Source organism: Sinocyclocheilus anshuiensis, unplaced genomic scaffold, assembly GCF_001515605.1.
Source record: "Sinocyclocheilus anshuiensis isolate Anshui unplaced genomic scaffold, SAMN03320099.WGS_v1.1 scaffold1468, whole genome shotgun sequence".
NCBI classification, from domain to species: Eukaryota; Metazoa; Chordata; class Actinopteri; order Cypriniformes; family Cyprinidae; genus Sinocyclocheilus; species Sinocyclocheilus anshuiensis.
Genome location: NW_015546129.1, coordinates 243,323 through 265,388, shown reverse-complemented (window position 1 = coordinate 265,388; position 22,066 = coordinate 243,323). Strand labels below are relative to the sequence as shown.

The window sequence follows — 22,066 nt, the reverse complement described above, 5'->3', positions numbered from 1 at the left end:
CCAACAATGCAGATGACCTGAAGGCCGCTATCAAAGCAACCTGGGCTTCCATTACACCTGAGCAGTGCCACAGGCTGATTGCCTCCATGCCACGCCGCATTGATGCAGTAATTCATGCAAAAGGAGGCCCAACCAAGTATTGAGTGCATAGAAATGAACATACTTTTCAGAAGCCTGACATTTCTGTTTAAAATATCCTTTTTTTTATTGATCTTATGTAATATTCTAATTTTCTGAGACACTGAATTTTGGGTTTTCATTATCTGTAAGCCATAATCATCAAAATTTCAAAAAATAAAGGCTTGAATATTTCACTCTGTGTAATTAATCTATATAATATATGGGTTTCACTTTCTGAAATGAATGACAAAAAATATTGACCTTTTTCATGATATTCTAATTTTTTGAGATGTACCTGTATTTTATTAAAGCAATAAGCCCCAAGAAGCCGTGGTTTAGCTGTTATAAATTCACTGTAAACCACGGCTTCACGGGGCTTATTGCTTTTATAAAACGGTTATTCCATATACGTAGTAAGGTTTCACAAAATAAAACGGAGCAAATAAAGTGTAATGATATTAATAAAAACAGTATTCTTCCACCAAACAATGTAGTTCCTCAGAAACAGTTGTGGTTGCTACAAAGTGTTTGCCGAGCAACACACAGAAGTAAACAAAGGTGTATGTTTGTAGAGTAATTTACAACAGCTTCTAACTTGGCTCAACCAATCAGAATCAAGGACCGGAACTATCTGTTTTATAATACTAATTTTATTTATTTGTTATTTTTATGAGTTTTTTTAAAACATTGTTTATTTATAGTGCATTTATTTACAATGCCTATTATTCTTTTATTTTTATTTTATTTTTACAAGGTTTGTGTCATAAAATGATTTTATTTTCATATTTTTAATATTTTTATTTATAATTTTAGTTTTTTTAATCCATTTACAATGTTAGTCAAGTAACATCATGAAATTATCATTTTCCACGCTTTTGTAATTCAAGAGGCTGTTTTTGCTACTGTACCTTTAAGACTTTCTTTAATGACCTTCATAATGGCTTTCATCAAGGTCGCAAAATTACTTGGTTTCTACATTGCCACTTGCAGTCTGGTTGGACTGAACAGAGAGTTTTGCAGTTCAGAGTATGTCTACCTAGTACATCAAACTGAAAGGTGAAAGAAAATTCATTATTTAATGACATCTTATAGTCTTTCTGCATTCATTAAGGCGCTCTGCTTTTCAATGAAAGCTGTTCTAGACCCGAACTCACCCACCTTATATACTTCATCTGGTTTCAGCTAATGCATCTGGACCTTTTTAAACCAAACACCACTCTGCTTTCTGCATTAAAAGTGCTCACTGTTTCCCTCATTAACACTGGAAGTGAATTAATGCTGTGGCCGGCTCTGTGACTCCATTAATGCCTTCAGTAAACACAGCATATATGTCATTAGTCTGCGGTCATTACGCAGTCACTAAAATATTAAAGATTAACACAGTCACGTTCTGCCGGAGATCGTCGGCTCACGTGTGAATATTTGCAGCTCACGGTTCTTTTGCCTTCAGGAATTATTTACAGATGGCCGTGGGTAATTTCACATGCATATATTTACACTTTTGAACATTCCTGTCCTATTTTAGAGGAACGGATTGCAGTAAAGTCTAGGATTGTTTTGTGCTCTGGTTATGAGGTCCTTAAACACAGAGCATTGGTGAGAGTTTTAAACCCGAGCTCTGATGGCATGCCTTCGTCCTTTTCACTCCCAGATAATAAGCCAGAATGTTAAAAGCAGAAAGAGAGCAACGTGAGAGAAGATGCCTTGAAACCGTACCATGCCAGGCCACTTATCATTTAAAGTAGGCGAACTATCATCAAACTCCTCTAAGTAGTGTAGTACGCTATATATTTTTAATCAGAGTGGCATTTTTCTGGGTCACAAACAATGAGGATTTATGAATGAATCAGTTCACTGACTCGAGTGCATTTTTACTTCTCTATAACAAAATATATAGTTAATTCTGCTGTGCATTAATATATTTTCAGCTTTGTTATAATTTCTTTTGTGTTTACCTATTTGCCTAACTTTACATTTCGTTCCTGAATGAATCAACTCAATGATTTATTCACAAAGAATCACATGTTTAGTTCCTGAATAAATCAGTGTTTTTGATCAAATCGATTCAGTGAACGATTCAGTGACTCATCCACAAAGAGTCTTGTTTAGTTCCTGAATAAATCATTGTTTTTGAGCGAATCGATTCAGTGAACAATTCAATTACTCGTTCACAAGGAGTCTTGTTTAGTTCCTGAATAAATCAGTGTTTTTGAGCAAATCGATTCAGTGAACAATTCAATGACTCGTTCACAAGGAGTCTTGTTTAGTTCCTGAATAAATCAGTGTTTTTGAGCAAATCGATTCAGTGAACAATTCAATGACTCGCTCACAAAGAGTCACGTGTTTTGTTCCTGAATAAATCAGTGTTTTAGAGCAAACTGACCGAGTAAACAATTCAATGACTCGTTCACAAAGAGTCACTTGTTCAGTTCGTTGAATGAATCAGTGTGTTTGATTTAGTGTTATCATTGTATAAATCAGTAACTCAGTGTGTGTGTGTGTGTGTGTGTGTGTGTGTGTGATATATGCATTTGCTATGAGGATGAATGCCTTAGAATATGTGACCCTGGTCCACAAAACCAAGGGAACGTCTCGGTTACTTGTGTAACCCTCGTTCCCTGAAGGAATAGCTAAAAATATATTGTATGGGTCAAAATTATTGATTTTTCTTTTATGCCAAAAATCATTAGGATATTAAGTAAAGATCATGTTCCATGAAGATATTTTGTAAATTTCCTACTGTAAATATATTAAAACTTAATTTTTGATTAGTAATATGCATTGCTAAGAACTTCATTTGGACAACTTTAAAGGCGATTTTCTCAATATTTAGATTTTTTTGCATCCTCAGATTCCAGATTTTCAAATAGTTGTATCTCGGCCAAATATTGTCCTATCCTAACAAACCATACATCAATGGAAAGCTTATTTATTCAGATTTCAGATGATGTATAAATCTCAATTTCGAAAAATTGACCCTTATGACTGGTTTTGTGGTCACAAATGCGAATCTTCAGTATTTTGGAGAAAGCTGAGCTACTGTCAGCTTGTCAAGCTACTGAAGTTAGTTGCATCAGTAGTTTTAGTTACAGCCAGCATATCTGAGACATTCTCCTCAGTCCCATGGCTGTAAATGAAAGCACACTGTGTGTGTTTGCATTTAAATGCATCAAATGTTGAATCATTTTCGCACACATGTGCTCCAGATGTTTGTGTTGCCATAGTGACAGCTGTGCAGTGGCACAGTCATTTATATTCAAGCGTTTGCTCCGCCAACAATGGCAGCTCCTCTTTGTTTCAGTGTCGAGGGCTCTCACTTCCTCTCCTCCTCTCCTGTGATTGATTTTACATTAGTGAAGCACACGTATCGATTTGAGCCGCTCGTTTGTCAGAGCGTTTCTGTCCTCGGACTCATTACGCTCCTGCTGTCTGTCTCTAATGCTTTTCACACCTTTCAGTGCATTTTTAGCTTTAGGGCTTGAAAATATTTCTATTACCGCCGCGGTTATTGTTTCTCATCTCTCGTGTGAAGTTTAGCATCTGACTGCATTACTAAGTCTCAAATTTACTCTTAATGTGAGATCAGAAATTCAAGAGAGCTTGAATGAATGCAAATCCTGTCACTTACCCACCTTCGTTTGTTTGCTCTATAGATGCATGTGAGTGATTCGATAATTGTAGGTACATTTGGTGTCCGAAGTCATAATTTTTTTTCTGCTATTTTCAAATGGTTATATTTTTAATTATTTTATTTCTTAACTTTCTGCAATGCCAAATGTATCTCCAATTATAGAATCACCCATGTAATGACCAGGACGTCTGAAGACATTAGTTTAATGTGTTACTTGTCGTTTCTATGTAATTGTTTGTGAAATTTATTAGTAATTTTACATTTATTTTCTAAATGAAAGTTGTTTCTACACCAGTTTTTTTTTTCAGTGAATATAGAGCTGTGCAATAGTTCAGTTTACAGCAATATAAACAATCTCACAGCTGAGATTTGCTATATAGAATACATTGCTTTAGATAAGCATTGTTGTATGACTTAAGAAAAACTAAAATATAACACATCTGGCATATGAACTACTTTTATGCTTCTATTTTGTCCATCAAAACTTCATAGCACAGAGTCACTTCATAGACTTTCAAAATCTCCTCTCGTGTTGGAAGAAAGTAAGCCTGATAGTACTTTTTTTTATGTCAATTTTAATCTTAAAAATGTAAAACGTTTTCACATTTAAAATTCATTTATAGTCAATTTGAATAATGTAAAATATTTAATGAAAACTATTGACAGCTTTGACAAGAAATCAGTTCAAATATTTTATATTTATAACAAATATAAATAAATATACATTTTATACATCATCTAAAAATCATAACATTTTGATCACTTTACAGACTCTTCAAAACATCTTTTGTGTTGCTCGGAAGAAAGTAAGTCTGAAAGTAAATTTTAAAAATGTTGTAATTTTATTCTTAATACAAATGTACTTTTTAAATTAAAATGTAATCTATTTATAATTATTTTTAATGTCAGTTTTAATATTAAAATGTTTTTAAAAATAATTTAAAATTAAGATTTTGTAAATTTCAATTTAGTCAATGAAAATAGTATTTTAGTTAATGAGAAATTAATGCAAAATGATATATTTTTATTAATTAAGGAGAAATAAATAAATACAAACATTTGATATATTGTCTAAAAATAAGAAATAACATTTTGGTCACTTCACAGACTCTTCATCTACTTTTGTGTTGCTCAGAATAAAGTACGTTGAGTAGATACTGTCATTTTTAAATGAACCGTTCCTTTAAAAATACCACCCTATTTTACATGTAAATCAGGAGTTGGGTCTCAGTTTGCAGTACCATCAGGCCGTCACACTGAAAGCTGTTTGTGTGGCAACTCTGAGCCGCGTCGTGCATCTGAATGGGACCCTGTGTGGTCTCGGGAGTGTCCTGTTAGCGCCTGCCCTGTTTACACTCCCCCTGTGAGCGCGTGTGAGGTCTCGTGTTGCTTTTGGAGCGCTCGGACCCGTGGGGGAGGGAACCGCAGCAGCAAATGTTAGCGGAGGGCGGATGAAATCCACAGATGAATGGAGGAGCTTTTTCTGTCTGTTTGCTCTGCGGTGGAAGGTGAGAAGGGTACAGAGATACAGAGGAGGTTTCAGTCCTCACCAGCGCTTTGGAAAGAGGCTTTCTGGGCCCAACAGACTTTTTTGAGGGTGATCTCTAATGTGACAACATCTTGGTATTTCTCAAGCATGCGTCAGGAATCCTCCGATCACATACGGAGAAGCGTGTGTTCACGGTCACTCAAAAATAAAGCCTCTTTATTGGCATCTGTGGTTCCATGAAGAAAACATCCATTGAATCTTTTCTTTACACAAAAGATTCGTAACATTGGAAATGGTTCCTTTAGATCTTTAGATGGAAGTTTATTTCCATACATGGTAATTGTGAATTTTTATCTCACAATTCGTTTCTTACCATTGCAAGTTTATATATCATATTTCAGACTTTTTTCTTGCAGTTGTGAATTTATTTTTTTTTTTTTTGGAAATGTGAAACATAAGCTCACAATTCTAAGAAAAATACATTGAATTGTATGATATAAACTCACAATATAAACTTTTTCTAACAATTCTCAGAATTGCACATTTATATTTCATTATTTCATAAACACTAGCTGTTATGTTTTCCTCATAATATTTTCATCAGCAGTTTATTTGGTTTAAAATCATTGGTAACATTTTCTATGAAGCCCGTATTTATAATACATTATAAGAATATTCTTAAGGCATTATAATGAATGAATAATGCATTATTAAAAACCTTATAATATGTTGTATCATTTCATGAGTAATCATAACAACAGTTTTAATGCATTATGATATTTACTTATTTTTTGGTTATAACTTTTAAGAGTATGATGATTTATAACACACAATGAACACAATGCATCCACTTAACTTACAATGGATTATATTTCCCATATTTATAATGTATTGTAACTATCATATCTTGTCATTGTTAACTTGTTACTTTACTTAAGACCACTTATAAACAACAACAACAGCTATATTAATATTATTTTTTTCTTAAACAGCCATAAGATCAGATATCTGGTCAGATGAATGTGTAATATGGCACATTTGATTTTAACTATATTTATTGTAATATCAATAAGATAGTAAGATACTGTACAAATCTTAAATAAATGATGTCAAGATATGAGACTTATAATCCATTAAGTGGATTTAACATGGTGTTTATTGCATGTTATAAATAATCATACTCATAAAAGTTAGAACCACAAATAAGCAAGTTTTATAATGTATTATAATTGTTGTTATGATTATTTGAGATGAAACAACATATAAGTTTTTTTTATAATGCAATATGCATTCATTATAATGCCCTAAGAATACCCTTATAAATATGTGCTTCATAGAAAGTGTTACCAAATCATTTAATTATCATCACAATGGCATTTTTTTTGTCCTTCTCATTGACAAAAAAACTCTTAATTATAAAACATTTATGTCAGTAATTTTGACGACAAAATTACACTGGTTGCAGCAATAATAATAATAATAATAATGTTTTAAAAACGAAAAATGTTTGGTCATATCTCATCGGCTCTCAGCACTGTGTGATGTGTTGTAAAGCTCAAGCTCTTAGAAAGTCTAGGAAGTCCTTAAAACACCAACTGTTCATTCATAACTCAGAGTGAAAGAACCGAACAGAATCACACGCTCCAGAGAGAGAAATGTGAACTGGCCTCAGAGCTGTTGTGTGAATGTCTGGCGTGTTTGTGTATTTGTTCGTGAGTGTGTGTGTGTGGATGGATTTGTCTGCCTTCAGGCTGTAGACGGTTTAATGATCCCCCTCCGGTGTCTCTCCGTCACATCAGGGATGGATGCAGTGAGATCGGAGGCCGGATCTTTGCCGACGTGCGTTCAGCATGTGGACGGATCACACACGACATTGTTAGCTGGAGCTGCACGCTTGCACAAACACACTCACACACACTCGTGTTTGCTATTGATGTGGGCTGCAGGCAGATACTCTGGCATCTTCACTCCTCCAGTGCGTCTGTGTTTTGTGTCTGTGGTGTGCTGGGATTTTTACGTATTCCTTCTCAAAATACCAGCAGGTTGACAGAGCAGCTGTTTGATGTTCTGTCGCTCAGCTTCACAAGATTCTGTGTGAATCAACGAATGAATGAATGAATGAATGCGCTAGAGGAACATGAGTGTTGCAAGCCGGTACAAAACTAGCCATCACAATGCTAGGGTGTTGTTATGTGGTTGCTCTGCAGATGAAAATGTGTTCAGGTTGTTTTTTAGCATGTTGCTGTGCAGTTGCTGGGGCGCTTGGAAGTTGAAAGGCGCTTGTTAGACTTTTCAGAAGATTCTGTGGCTTTTAGTTTGTTATGTGGTTGCTGGTAGGGATTTACGATTATGACGAATTCATAATTGTCGATTATTCCCTCGAGTTTATAATAGGGCTGTCAAAATAGCTGAAAAACTAAATTTGAATTTTTTACTTAAATATTATCAATATTCGAATTATATTCTAATTTAAAAGGCATAATTTCAGTTGGGGGGGGAACTGTTGGCTTCTCTCCTGAGGCCACAAGAGTACACGACTATCTGTGAAAAAAGTGCATAATGTTTAAAATAATGCTTATAAACCATATATAATTAATAAAGTTTCTTAAACAATTATATGTATATGTGACGAGTGGGGGCGGGGCCGAGATCCGTGGGAATGGAGCGAGGCCGGTGGAGTAATTGATAGTGAAAATGCTGAGTGGCTAGTAATTTTGGAAAACCACTAACCACAGTGGCTGGTGAGCAAAAGAGTTAATGTCAAGCCCTGTATACAGTGAATACTTTTATTTATACTTGTATTGCAGTAAAAAATGTGGTGTTTAACCGGAGTACGGTGGTTGGGGTGCTTGACGTGTCAAACATTATAAAGGGGTGCACGCTGCAAAAAGTTTGGGAACCACTGCTCTAGAAAATGTGATAAATATGCGTTCTGTGTGAATGGCTTGGTTTCGGTTTTGACGTAAACAACATCTTCCCCCGCATTGATTGTTCTCTTTTTCTGCAATATTTTGAATCAACAACGTTGCAGCGCCGCATCTAGTGGGTTCAACTGGACAGGGTAACAAAAGCATTAAAATGCAATGACACTTACATCGGTAGGATGGGGAAAACCCGCCATAAAGTCTTGAGACAGGTTTTTAAAAAGTTGAACTTACATGAAAATGTGATAAACATGCGTTCTGTGTGAACTGGTTGGTTTCGGTTTTGACGTATACAACATCTCCACATTGATGTTCTTTTTTCCAGCAATATTTTGAATGAACAACGTAGCAGCACCGCATCTAGTGGGTTCAACTGGATAGGCTAACAAAAGCAAATAACTGAAAAAGTGCTTACATCGTCGTCGCATTTCGTGCGCCACTGATAAGGCTGCCTGAAGGCCCGAGTATACTTCACTTTCCACAGTTTCACTTTACTTGCACAGCCGCGTCCGCACAGCTTTCAAAGTATACTCAACCGAGGATGAGCACGGACAGACGAGCTCGACACATATGCGCAGTACCATGCGCTGTTGTACGCGTACCATCCGCGCGGTCTCAAAAATTGCCTGCATGCGGACGGAATGCGCGGCTCTCCGCGAGACCTCCTGATGACTAAAATGACGTAATGCGGACGGTGCGCGGACGCGGACGGCCGAAGTATACTTTGGCCTTGACGCACACCTAAAATTCGAATGTGACGTTTTTGCATTCGAATGTGGATTTTTATTTTAAATTCGACGAATATTCGAAATTCAAAATTTTTTTGACAGCCCTAGTTTATAATTGCGATTATTAATTACAATTATCACAATTTACATTGAATTATGTTTATACCATTGTTTGAAGCAACTGCATGCCATATTTTTATATGAAAATAAACAAGCTGAAAACACTCTAACTGAAAAACTTTTAGTGCTTTTCTATAACATTAAGCCTCAAATGTCAACTCTACAATGGATTGGTTTCTTCTTTAAATAAAAAAGTAAAAATATGCATGGTATTATAATGTTAAAACTAAAATTAAAACAATGGAAAAACCCATAAGATAAACTGTAGAAAGAAAAAAACACATCTGATGCACGCAGAATAACATAAGTGGACTTATGAATTAATTGAACGATTACGTAATTGTGACATCTGTAATTGTAATCTCGATTAGAAATTCGATTAATTGTGCAGCCCTAGTTGCTAGGGTGTTTTAATTGTTTTTTTTTAGCACAATGCTGTGTAGTTGCATGATGGTTGTTAGAGTGTTCTGAGTGGGTTTTGATGTGTTGCTATGTGGTTGCTATGCAGATGAAAATGTGTTCAAGTTGTTTTTTTAACACGTTGCTATGTAGTTGCTGGGGTGATAGAGTTCACAGCCTGATAGAGTTCCGAGTGACTGTTAGTGTGTTGCTATGCAGTCGCTAGGGGATTTTAAATGTTCTTTAGAACATTGCTGTGTGGTTGCTGTGAGTGGTTGCCATGGCTTTACTGTGGTTGCCAGTGTGTTGCTATGCAGTCGCTAGGGTATTTTAAATGTTTTTAAGCACATTGCTATATAGCTGCTGGAATGTTTGTGGTTGCCTGGGAGTTGTGAGGGTGTTTTGAGTGGTTTTATTGTTTCTCTGTGGTTGCTAGGTTGTTGTGAGTGGTTGTCAGTGATTTGAAAGTGACGTGACATGTGGCCAAGTATGGTGACCCATACTCGGAATTAGTGCTCTGCATTTATGCCATTCAAAGTGCACACACACAGCAGTGAACACACAAACCGTGAACACACACCCGGAGCAGTGGGCAGCCATTTATGCTGCGGCGCCCGGGGAGCAGTTGGGGGTTCGGTGCCTTGCTCAAGGGCACCTCAGTCGTGGTATCGAAGGTGGGAGAGAGCGCTGTACATTCACTCCCCCCACCTACAATCCCTGCCGGTACGAGACTCGAACCCACAACCTTTGGGTTATGAGTCCGACTCTCTAACCATTAGGCCACGACTTCCCCCACATTTGCTATGTGGTTACAAAAGTATCTTTTTTGCTTTGTGGTTGCTGGGGTGTTTTGAGTTTTTTTGTTTTTTTTAAAGCAAGTTGTGGTTGCTGGGGAATTGCGAAGTGATTGTTAGGGTTTTCTGAGTGGCTTTTAACATGTTCTTATGCGGTTGCTAGTGTGTTGCCATGCGGTTGCAATTGCCAGTGAGTTGCTGTGTAGTTGGCTGTGTACTTTTATTTGTTTATTTATTTGCTATGTAGTTGCTAAGGTGATCTGAAAGTTTTTTTGCACATTGCTGAAAGTTAATACTTAGTGTCATAGGTTTGAACAACAGCTAACCCCAAGTTTAGTACTAGTACTTGTCTTGACTAAGCGAAGTGAGTTTGCGTGGTTGTGTGTGCATATGAATGAATGCATGTGTGTATTGGTAGGGTTCGTCAGTGTGTGTGATTTGTGTGTTTCTGATTGTCTTATCACTGCAGATGGAGTATTAGTGTTTGTGTAGTCTGAATGTATGTTTGCTTATGTGAACTGTACATTTACACATGGAGTTTCTCTCTGACAGGCTCAGTAAACTGTTTACGCAGTGGCTGTGTCTGCCAACGGCACATTGTTCTGTCCTTATTTGCCCAGCTTGAGTCCTGATGCAGTCACTTTTCTGCCAGTGAAGGTGTCGTGTCTTCAGGCCTGTTGCGTCGGCACTCTGGGATTTTGTGTCCCATTAAAAGCACGATGTGTGTGTATGTCTGTGAATCGTGTCGTAGGCTCGGGCTAATTTACAGACCTCTCAGCACACACACACACACCACTCTAGTGCTTCTAGACCACAACAAGTCCTACATCAGCCAGGACACATAAATAGCCCAGGAGAACATTAGGATGTCAGAGACGCTCTCGGCTCTCATACATTCAGCTGTTAGAGAGAGTGCGTCTGCACGGTGAATTATAAAGTTCTTCCACAGACTTCAGGAACATCTTTGAACTTCTGCAGACTCGATACCATGAGATTAAAGACGAGAGAAATAAAAAATTTTATCTTCTTGGTGTTTGTGTGTGAATCTCGTAAGGATTCTCAGTCATGTTTACGATCTGTTTGTTTGTGCTTCATCTTTTGATGTTCACTTTTTTAGTGAGTTTCAAAGCAATTAATGGCACAAAGAGTTTTCCTTTTATATGAAATATTAAACATTCAACACACTCTTGTGCTAAATGAGTATTTGTTCATTAAATCTTTCTATTCTCCAAACATTACTTACCTTTGTCATATTCAAAACAAAGGAGAAAAAAAAACAAGAATTTAAAAGTCTCGTTTAAATTTTTTATCTTTATACATGTTTTTTATTATTATTATTTTAGTTATATGTGTGTATTCTAAACTTTTTAGAATCATTTAGAATTTTTTAAAATATAAATGTGTGTTTTGAAAATTACCTACATAAACATTAATATTTATTATTGAGTGTTTTTTATTTAATATTGTGTTAAGATTTGCTCGCCGTTTACCATTTTTAAATAATAATAAATAATTTAATTCTTGCTGCAGTCATGATTATTAAAGCAGTTTTCTCGCTTTCAGTATTAACCTCATCTAATACGCTTAAATCTCTCAACAGTAAAGAGTCAATTCCTTTAAAACTGTTCTTTTATCCCTTATTTGAAATGAATGTTAATTCGGGTCAGGGTTTGAATAAATTCAATTTAAATTAGTAAGCTGAAATTTGAAGACAAATCTGTTTCTCTACAATGGAATTAGCCTCTTTAATTAATTAACATGCATTAATCAGTGTATTAATAAAATGAGTGGAATATAATCGTGAACAGACCCTCCGCTGTGCTGTTCAAACATGCTTAATGGCTGCTCGTCTCCCAAGTTTACTTGCTAATTGGTTTGACAACACCATTAGTGTTATTTACTTAATTTCTCTAGAGTTAGCAAAGCATCCAATCTCCGTCTGTAGCTCCCCAGGGTTCGTTATTTCAGTTGTTCTCGCTTAATTTCTTCATTCTGTCAGTGTAGAGATTGAATGAGCTTTACTGTAGGAATGTAACGCAGCTAGCTCATGCGTTCTCGCAGGACTTCCACGCTTCCTCAGTCAGCCGGAGGGTGTGTCTGTGTGCTCGGGCGGCACTGAGATGCTGAGCTGTGAGGTGACGGAGGAGCTGGTCCCGTTCACCCGCTGGGAGAGGGACGGTCGGCCCGTGGAGCTCGACGGCAGGGTCATACAGCTGCCCAGCGGAGCTCTGGTCATCAGCAACGGCTCCCAGAGCGACGCCGGACTCTACCGCTGCACCATAGATGCTCTGGGACCGGCCAAAACCACAGACGAGGCAGAACTACAGGTGTCTGCAGGTACACACAGACAAAACTCATTTCATAGGTTCAGGGAAACCTGTAATGAAATGACTAGAATTTTTCACATATCTGCATGTAATCGTATACCTTTTATCAGCATAGGTATATGCATGGAAGTTTCTTGCATATAGTGTTTACCTTGAAATTCCTATAGTGAGAAGTTGTTTGCCCAATGGAGAATCTAAACATTAAATTATAGATGTAACATTTTTACATTTTTAATAATTTAAAACCTTAAAATATTGTAACAATGAAAATAATGGTAATAAAAAAATACATTTATTCTTATTATTATTCTTATTATACATTTTTTGTGTTATTTTATTGATTTATCGAATTGCAAATTTATATATATAATGTATATGTTATAAAAATATATTAGAAAATATATTATTAAAATATATTTAGATATAATGTATATGTGTGTTTGTGTATCAAAATATATACTGTATGTGTGTGTTTTTATATATACATAATAAATATACACAGAACACACATATATTATGCAAACAAAAACTTGTATTTTGTATGCGATTAATCACCATTAATCGTTTGACAGCACTCATTTTATAATATATTTTTTAAATGTTATTTTTGTAGTCACGTGTGCTTTTTTTGTGCAATCACATTTGTGTGTGTCTTTGCAGATTCGGGTGTTGAAGAAAAATTGGAGACTCTCCAGGGCCCCGTTGCTGTGGCGAAGGTTTTCGGGGAGAGCGTGTTGTTGCCATGCGTCATGAAGGGATACCCCCTGCCAGTGATTCGCTGGACGTTTAACGACCGGCCGATTGACGAGAGGTAAGCGTATCAGAACTTTGTGTTTGCATGAACCCATGAGTAAAAACGCAAATAAATCTTGTAGGCACAGAGAATCACGCAGTTTCCTGTCGAATTCTTGGCTGGATGCAAGAAATGCGTACAGGTATGAGATCAGAGCGCTGCCTCAGATCCATCAGCGTTCAGTCACACACTCGGCATGGTCTGGCATACTAAAGCAAACTCGCCACAGAGCACACAAAAATAATCCATTCAGTCGCTCTTAATCGCGCTATCAACTATTCAACGTCTGTCCAAATTCCTCAGCGTAAAATATCCGTATTATCTGGCAGAGGTAATTACTGACGCCTGTGTAAATGATGTTATTGTGTCATTTTGCATAGTTATGATGCTCTTATCTGGAACGTGGCTTCATCTAAAGTCACACACGCCGTAAATTGCATTACATAGTTTGCAGGATAGCCGATGTCCTCTCTCTGGCTTGGTTTTCCAGGGGAGGGTTTGCTGTTGTCATCCGGTGCACATGAATAATGTAGAAAGGACTCGATTGTCACGGCATGTAAATGGGCTGTCAGCGGCATAGCGCTCTGTCGTTCATTATTACGTCCTCTGTGCTGGTATATTTACCCTGATGTGATTTCAGCCGTGGGTTTGGTAATGTTTGCATTGTGGACGTGCAGAAGCGATTACATGCTTTTTATTGCCGCTTTGTCTCTTTTCATTTCCTGACCCTTTGTGTTTTATACCCTTGCACACTAGGGTTATATTTCTGCATATACTGATCTACAGCCTGCATCCAGATGTAGCAAACTCAAAGCTTTCAAGGTCAACAGCAGAACTGACTGATCTCTGCCAACATACAGTGGATTCGATTAATAGAGATCTAAACCGTAGTATTACTATTGAGCATAATGAGGGTTAGGGGTTAATCACTAGAACTGAGTATTAAACGTGAAAATGACATATAACACTTCAAATCATATCAACAGACCAGAATATCATAGAAACACCAGCAGCAGAATTAGGGGTGTAAATCGGACGGTTCATTATTAACTCACAAATGCACCCAAAATATATAACAGGAATATTTATCTGAAATTTCCAAAGCCTGTAACCCAACTGAGACAATCACAAAAAAATAAAATAAATAAATAATTGAAAATATCAAAGTTTGGAGCATGCATTGAAAAGGCCCTGTCACCCCTGGATCGCAACCGTGTTTTGGGAACAACTAAGAGACCGTGCTGAGAAGATCGTAAATTGCGAATTGGCGTATAAGGAGTTAAAAGATCTGACAGATACTGTGGAGCGAGACTATGCAGAGCCTTGTATATAAGCATTAGGATTTTAAAATCTATACAGTATTTAACAGGGAGCCAGTGTAACGTCTTCAAAACAGGTCGCCTTATTTGGTCGCCAGCCCTAGCCCCAGTTAAAATTCTAGTTGCTGAATTCTGCAAGTTTTGCAATTTGTTAAGAGAGGATTTGGACACTCCAACAAGGAGAGCATTGCAATAATCAATTCGTGAGAAAACAAAAGATTTAATATATTTTTCAGCAACATAAAAGGGCAACATAGGCTGAATACGTACAATATTTCTAAGATGAAAAAAGGAGGTCTTTACCGTGTTCTGTACAAAAGACTCGAATGAAAGGGTGGCGTCAAAGATAACACCAAGATTTTTAGTTTACTGTGTAGCTCTAGGGCAACACCATCAACTCATAGATCTATAAAGTTTTAGAGCTATTTGGACACAGAAAATTGGTAGACATCCACAACTTAATCTCAGAAATACAGTTGGAAAGATGAGAGACATCGACAAATTGACCAGGTTGAGAATGTATATAAATCTGAGTATCATCAGCATAGAAGTGGTAGCTGAGTTTAAGGGATCTTAATAGTTAGGACAGTCCCAGATACACCAAAGACAGTTTCCAGTCGATTAAGTAAAAGCATGTGGTCAACAGTGTCGAAGGCTGAACTAAGATCGAGTAAGATGAGAATCGAAAGAGCGCTAGAATCAGACGCTAACAGTAAGTCATTAACAACTTTAACAAAGGCTGTTTTAGTGCTGTGCAGTTTCCTAAACCCAGATTGAAAAGGCTCAAACAGATTATTGACCGTTAAATGGATGTGTAATTGAGACGAAACAACACCCTCTAAAATTTTAGCAATAAATGGAAGATGAGAATTTGGACGAAAGTTACTGAGAATTGTTTGAATCACTTTTTTGCTTTTTTAATATGTGAGTGACAGCAGCAGTTTTAAGTGCTGTTGGCACAAAACCAGTGGCCAAGGAGTCATTTATTATTGTAAGAACAACAGGGCACAAGTAACCAAATAATAGAAATATTAATAATAGAATAGAATAATAGAAATGCTGCCTTGGCAGTTATTTTAAGTGTTTCATCCAATATTTATATTTTATTTTGTTTCAGCTTTATTTCAATTAACGAAAATGATTTTGAATAGATTAAGTTAACAGTAGCAGCACTGATGCCCTTAGCAATGTGTCGAGTATTTCTGCGCAGTGGTTGCGAACGTCACTCCCATTTTCTTCAGTAAATGTAAAAATCGAATCTTCATATTTCTTTTTCATGATGAAAACACACAGAAGCCTGAGCGTATCAGATGTGAATCAGATTGGAGGATTTCGTAGGTGTTGTATGTAGGAAACCTCTAGACTTGCTAATGGATGGCATACACTCGGCCTCTTTTCTGACACTTGCTGCCCTAATAAGATCAGGGATAAAGCTCCATCCCTGCTGCAGCCCATGCAAAATTAATGATGTTTTCCTTTCTTTTATACATTTAATTCTAGAAACAGATTATCTTCATGTGTGTGTCCTTTACTCAATATACAGGACCTGTATTTAATAACCGTTTTAGTCATGCTTTTTTGCACATTAGTAACTAAATCATTATATATATATATATATATATATATATATATATATGTAATTATTATTACTATTATTGATTTTAATTATTTACGAAAAATAATAAAAATGAAAATCATCCTGGATGAAATTATTTTTGCAGCAGCATCAATGCCAATGGTGCATTACAATGCTGTCTATGTAGGCAGCTGATTAGTGTTTGGACCAGAGCCATTGTCTTCATAGAATTTAATTCAGTTTGGTTGAGATTCAGCCCCGTTCTGCTGCTGTCTGTTGGAATGCATCCTCGCTGCTTTGATCACGCCCACCGTAATTTCAAACGACGTGTTCCATAAAGATTGAATTGATCGTATCAAAGAGCTGAGCAGACTAATCATGACCTGTTTAAGCCGCTAACTACCCGCTTCAGCTCGCGTGCACTGCATCCGACCTCGTCTCTCTCGGCTTCCTCCGATGAGGCTTGTTGTCAGTTTGCGCTGTCGATTGAAAGCGGCTCAACGTCTAATTGCGGTTCTTTGCCGGTTGTCTGTGCAGGACTGATGATTGCTGACAGACTCCATTTACGAAAGCTCCATCCCTGCTGCAGCCCATGCAAAATTAATGATGTTTTCCTTTCTTTTATACATTTAATTTTGGAATACAATTTGGGAATTGTAGAAGGAAAGTGGTTTGAGAAATGAAATCCAGAAAGGGAGAATGAAAGTGTATGGAAGCAGAGCAAAACTGTCCTGTGTGGGTGTATGTATGCGGTCTTCGGGCGATGTAATGTATTCCTGATGCTGGATACATTCTAATAATGTCATATTACCCACAATGCCCAGCCTCTCAGAGGGGTAGACAGAGTCCATCATGGCTCAGACAACATCACTGTTCCGTGTGAATGTGTGTCAGTGTGTATCTGCGTGTGTGTAATCCAGATCTCCCCTTCAGAGTTTCGGTTTTTCCCTGTAGAGTTTCAGTGCTTTACCCCAGTGTGAGTGAAGACTCCTCTTCTCTCATAGGAGATTGGGTTTTGACTGACTATAATGATTTTAAAGAATAGTTTGCCTAAAAATGGATTTTTCTGTTATGTTTCAGACATTTGGAGCACTAATATAGGATTTTTAATGAACCTTAAAGTTGCATTTCAAGTTACACGATAGCTTTGTGTGACAAACAGATCAAAATTGAGGATGTGATTTATTATAAAATCTCTAAAGTTTTTTCAAGTCCATATTGGATATCACAGATATTGCATATTTAATTGTGCATGATTATTTCTTGATTTTTTTTTTTTCATTTAATTTACCTTTCCTGTCATCTAAAGCTCACTTAAACTTAGTCTTTAAAAACATAAGAATTTAAAAACACTAAATTTAAATTTAGAATTAAAAAAAAAAAAAATTCACTAATTTGAAAAATTAAATAAATGCTGCTATTTGTTTGTTTTTCTTTTTTACACAGTTCTGTTCCAATCAACAGTTTATAGTGACCTCTAGATGGTTAAAAATATTGAAAAATGTAAAAATTATTTTATTAAACTATAAGAAGTTATATACATTATATATAATATAAGAAGTTATACACACATAAGAAGTTATATACATTATATATAACGTATTTGAAAGTCTATATATATATATATATATATATATATCTTTATTTTTATATTTTTATATATTTTTATCCATCTAGAGGTCACTATAAATTGTGGTTTGCAATAGAACTTCATGAAAATTCTTAAATTTCATTATTTTTATTTATTTATTTTTATTGTTCCTTTGTCGCCTTTTTAAATGTTATGTTACCTTGTTATATACATAAAAAAATTATAATAATTTTACCCCTGTAGAGGTCACTATAAACTGTTGACTGAAATGGAACTGCGTGAAAATTCTTAAAAATAAATAAGTTTAAAAAAAATGTAAATAAATAGTAGCATACTGGTTTAGAATGACACGAGGGGAGAGTAAACTGACAATTTTGCTTATTGCATTAACTAAGCTTTTAAGGTAGAAAAACACCAAGAATGAAGACTGAAAGCTTAAAATGTAAAAATCTTGTGTGTTTAGAGGCCTTCAATTCATCATGCAGAACCAGTGTTGAATAAGTCACATTCTTCGCTGTCCTCCATTGTTTGCTTCTCTGGCATGTTGTTGTGAGTCTAATCTGGAGATTGTCGGACGGCTCGCAGGAACTGAATAAACAAATCATGGTGTGTTGGTGTTAAAACCTCCTTATCAGCTCAGACGCTCATTCATTACAGGCCGTGCATAAACGCTCATTTATAGCCAATCCCTTGAGTGATTTCTGGCCAGACGGGTCAGATAAACGCTTTCTGATCTGAGGCCAGATTCTCCATGTTTGTAATCATTTAAAGAGTGTAGGATATGACCAGGAAGCTGACAGGGGTCGACCCAGATCATCACACAGCTGTAATTGTCTTATCTCACCTTTGAATCACATGGATTAGAGCCGGAATGCTGTTTAGTGCTTTACAGAAAGCCAGCGGATCACGGAGGAATTCTTGGGATGAATGCAAATCGCTTGCTTCAGTGACAAGAACACTTTTTGTCCTCAGTGACGTAGATAAAGCAGCTAGAGACTGAGCAGTTTTGCGATGGATGTTTGTGTTGATGACAGATACTCGACCTCTTCTCAACACAAACATCAGTATTTGCACAGGGGAAGATTGTAATATAAGTATATTGTAACACAAACGCATGCTCAGCAGTTCCTTCCCAATGCTGGGTGAATGGGCGTAAATTTTCAACAAGCGCTTCCTCTTTGTGCAATACTCTGATTTATGGTTTTTTTTTTTTTTTTTTATGGTTATATCATACATTTTCCTTCAAAATCTCGACCTCATGTTTATATTTACGACATATGACATCCTGGACCTAACATTTATAGCAAATTTATTTCGTTTTTAATGGTGGATCAGCGTTAGCAAACAACAGTAAATTTAAACAGGCCTTTGAATTGAGGGATTCTGGGAAATGGAGGATAATAAATCCTAAAGCGAGGCAGCTAACATAAGAATCCTTGAGAAGTGTGTTGATGTTCAGCCAGATGTTCTCAAAGATAAAGTTTCGTAGAATAACACTTGATTGTGTCTTTTTTTTCTGTAACCACCAGGATTTAAAGATTTAATTGTAGTTTCATTATTTTTACATTTTTATATATTTTTATCCATCTAGAGGTCACTATAAATTGTGGTTTGCAATAGAACTTCATGAAAATTCTTAAATTTCATTATTTTTATTTATTTATTTTTATTGTTCCTTTGTCGCCTTTTTAAATGTTATGTTACCTTGTTATATACATAAAAAAATTATAATAATTTTACCCCTGTAGAGGTCACTATAAACTGTTGACTGAAATGGAACTGCGTGAAAATTCTTAAAAATAAATAAGTTTAAAAAAAATGTAAATAAATAGTAGCATACTGGTTTAGAATGACACGAGGGGAGAGTAAACTGACAATTTTGCTTATTGCATTAACTAAGCTTTTAAGGTAGAAAAACACCAAGAATGAAGACTGAAAGCTTAAAATGTAAAAATCTTGTGTGTTTAGAGGCCTTCAATTCATCATGCAGAACCAGTGTTGAATAAGTCACATTCTTCGCTGTCCTCCATTGTTTGCTTCTCTGGCATGTTGTTGTGAGTCTAATCTGGAGATTGTCGGACGGCTCGCAGGAACTGAATAAACAAATCATGGTGTGTTGGTGTTAAAACCTCCTTATCAGCTCAGACGCTCATTCATTACAGGCCGTGCATAAACGCTCATTTATAGCCAATCCCTTGAGTGATTTCTGGCCAGACGGGTCAGATAAACGCTTTCTGATCTGAGGCCAGATTCTCCATGTTTGTAATCATTTAAAGAGTGTAGGATATGACCAGGAAGCTGACAGGGGTCGACCCAGATCATCACACAGCTGTAATTGTCTTATCTCACCTTTGAATCACATGGATTAGAGCCGGAATGCTGTTTAGTGCTTTACAGAAAGCCAGCGGATCACGGAGGAATTCTTGGGATGAATGCAAATCGCTTGCTTCAGTGACAAGAACACTTTTTGTCCTCAGTGACGTAGATAAAGCAGCTAGAGACTGAGCAGTTTTGCGATGGATGTTTGTGTTGATGACAGATACTCGACCTCTTCTCAACACAAACATCAGTATTTGCACAGGGGAAGATTGTAATATAAGTATATTGTAACACAAACGCATGCTCAGCAGTTCCTTCCCAATGCTGGGTGAATGGGCGTAAATTTTCAACAAGCGCTTCCTCTTTGTGCAATACTCTGATTTATGGTTTTTTTTTTTTTTTTTATGGTTATATCATACATTTTCCTTCAAAATCTCGACCTCATGTTTATATTTACGACATATGACATCCTGGACCTAACATTTATAGCAAATTTATTTCGTTTTTAATGGTGGATCAGCGTTAGCAAACAACAGTAAATTTAAACAGGCCTTTGAATTGAGGGATTCTGGGAAATGGAGGATAATAAATCCTAAAGCGAGGCAGCTAACATAAGAATCCTTGAGAAGTGTGTTGATGTTCAGCCAGATGTTCTCAAAGATAAAGTTTCGTAGAATAACACTTGATTGTGTCTTTTTTTTCTGTAACCACCAGGATTTAAAGATTTAATTGTAGTTTCAATTAAATCAGATGTTATCAAGTTTGTGGTTTTGTGACTTCAGATATTTGAAAAATATATTTGTAATTTTATTGGGGACACTTATTACCAAATTAAATATTCATGAGAGGAATTTTGTGCAGATTTAAAGGGATAGTTTTTTTTTTTTTCCAAGCTCTTTTCCATAAAATGAAAAACGATTAGTAGTGACCATTTCAGTGTTATTTTAATACTATGATATATATATATATGTGTGTGTGTGTGTGTATGTATAATTTTTTTTATTAGATTTTATTTTTATATTATATTTTTATATTTTTTGTAATTTAAAAAAATATGCTTTTGTAATTTCAGTTCAAGTTAAACTAAATGAAAATATTACATTTTCATATTAAATATTAAAATATAAATGTTGCCTTGGCAACTAACTGAAATAAGTTTTTTAAATATTTTATTTTAAATTTAAATGTATTACATTTTTTATTTCAAGTAACAATTTTTTAATGGCTTTAGTTTTAATTTTCAGCCTTCAGGTTTGAGTGAATAAATAATGTCAAAGTGCAAAAAAAGTGCTCAGTGCATTTTAAAATCTACAAATGAAACTTTTGTGAATAAATAATGTCAGAATAGGCTGAACTACACCTTTTTTAAACAAACTTTTTACCCATCATGCTCTGTTACCCTCATCCATTCTGTTTTAATGTAGTGCTAAAAGACAATTAACGAGGCTCTTTGTACTTTATAGTCGCGTCTTCTTTTTAATTTCTTTTTTAATTATCCGGCCTCCTCCTCAGGTCTCTCAAGGGCTCCCCTTAGCGTTCACGGTGGCAGCGTCATCTGACTTTTGTCATCTCATGCGTTTAACGAACCTCTCATTGGGTTCGAAGACCTCGTTTTTCAGAGCGGCAGACAAACAGTGGCTGGGGATGCTAAAGATAGCTGAGTGACGCTCCTGTGATCAGGTGCTTTTCATGCTAGACTCTGAGAAGAGAAGCGCAAGCTCTGAAACATTCGTCTTTATTGGTTCTTATGGTGCTATTAGTGTTTGATAAATGTTCTGTCACCATTTGACAGTTTTCCACTCAAACACTGAAAGGACTGTTTATACAGCGTGTTTATAACCCGATGATAACCCGGGGTTAAGCGCAGTGTGAAAAGCCCTAATGTTGCAAAGCACCAAACTGGATTTTAAACACAAGCAGAATTTGTTTGAATTGT

At 36.1% G+C, this 22,066-nt stretch overlaps 1 protein-coding gene across 1 annotated transcript in view; it reads left to right on the top strand.

Annotated features, from left to right (window-relative positions):
• The window catches only part of LOC107701041 (neogenin-like), an 81,598-nt gene that overhangs the window by 11,830 nt on the left and 47,702 nt on the right, over positions 1–22,066 (top strand). The window contains exons 3-4 of the mRNA XM_016502957.1: positions 12,267–12,542; positions 13,193–13,343. Coding sequence (XP_016358443.1) covers positions 12,267–12,542; positions 13,193–13,343 — 427 coding nt within the window. The remainder of the gene's footprint in view (positions 1–12,266; positions 12,543–13,192; positions 13,344–22,066) is intronic.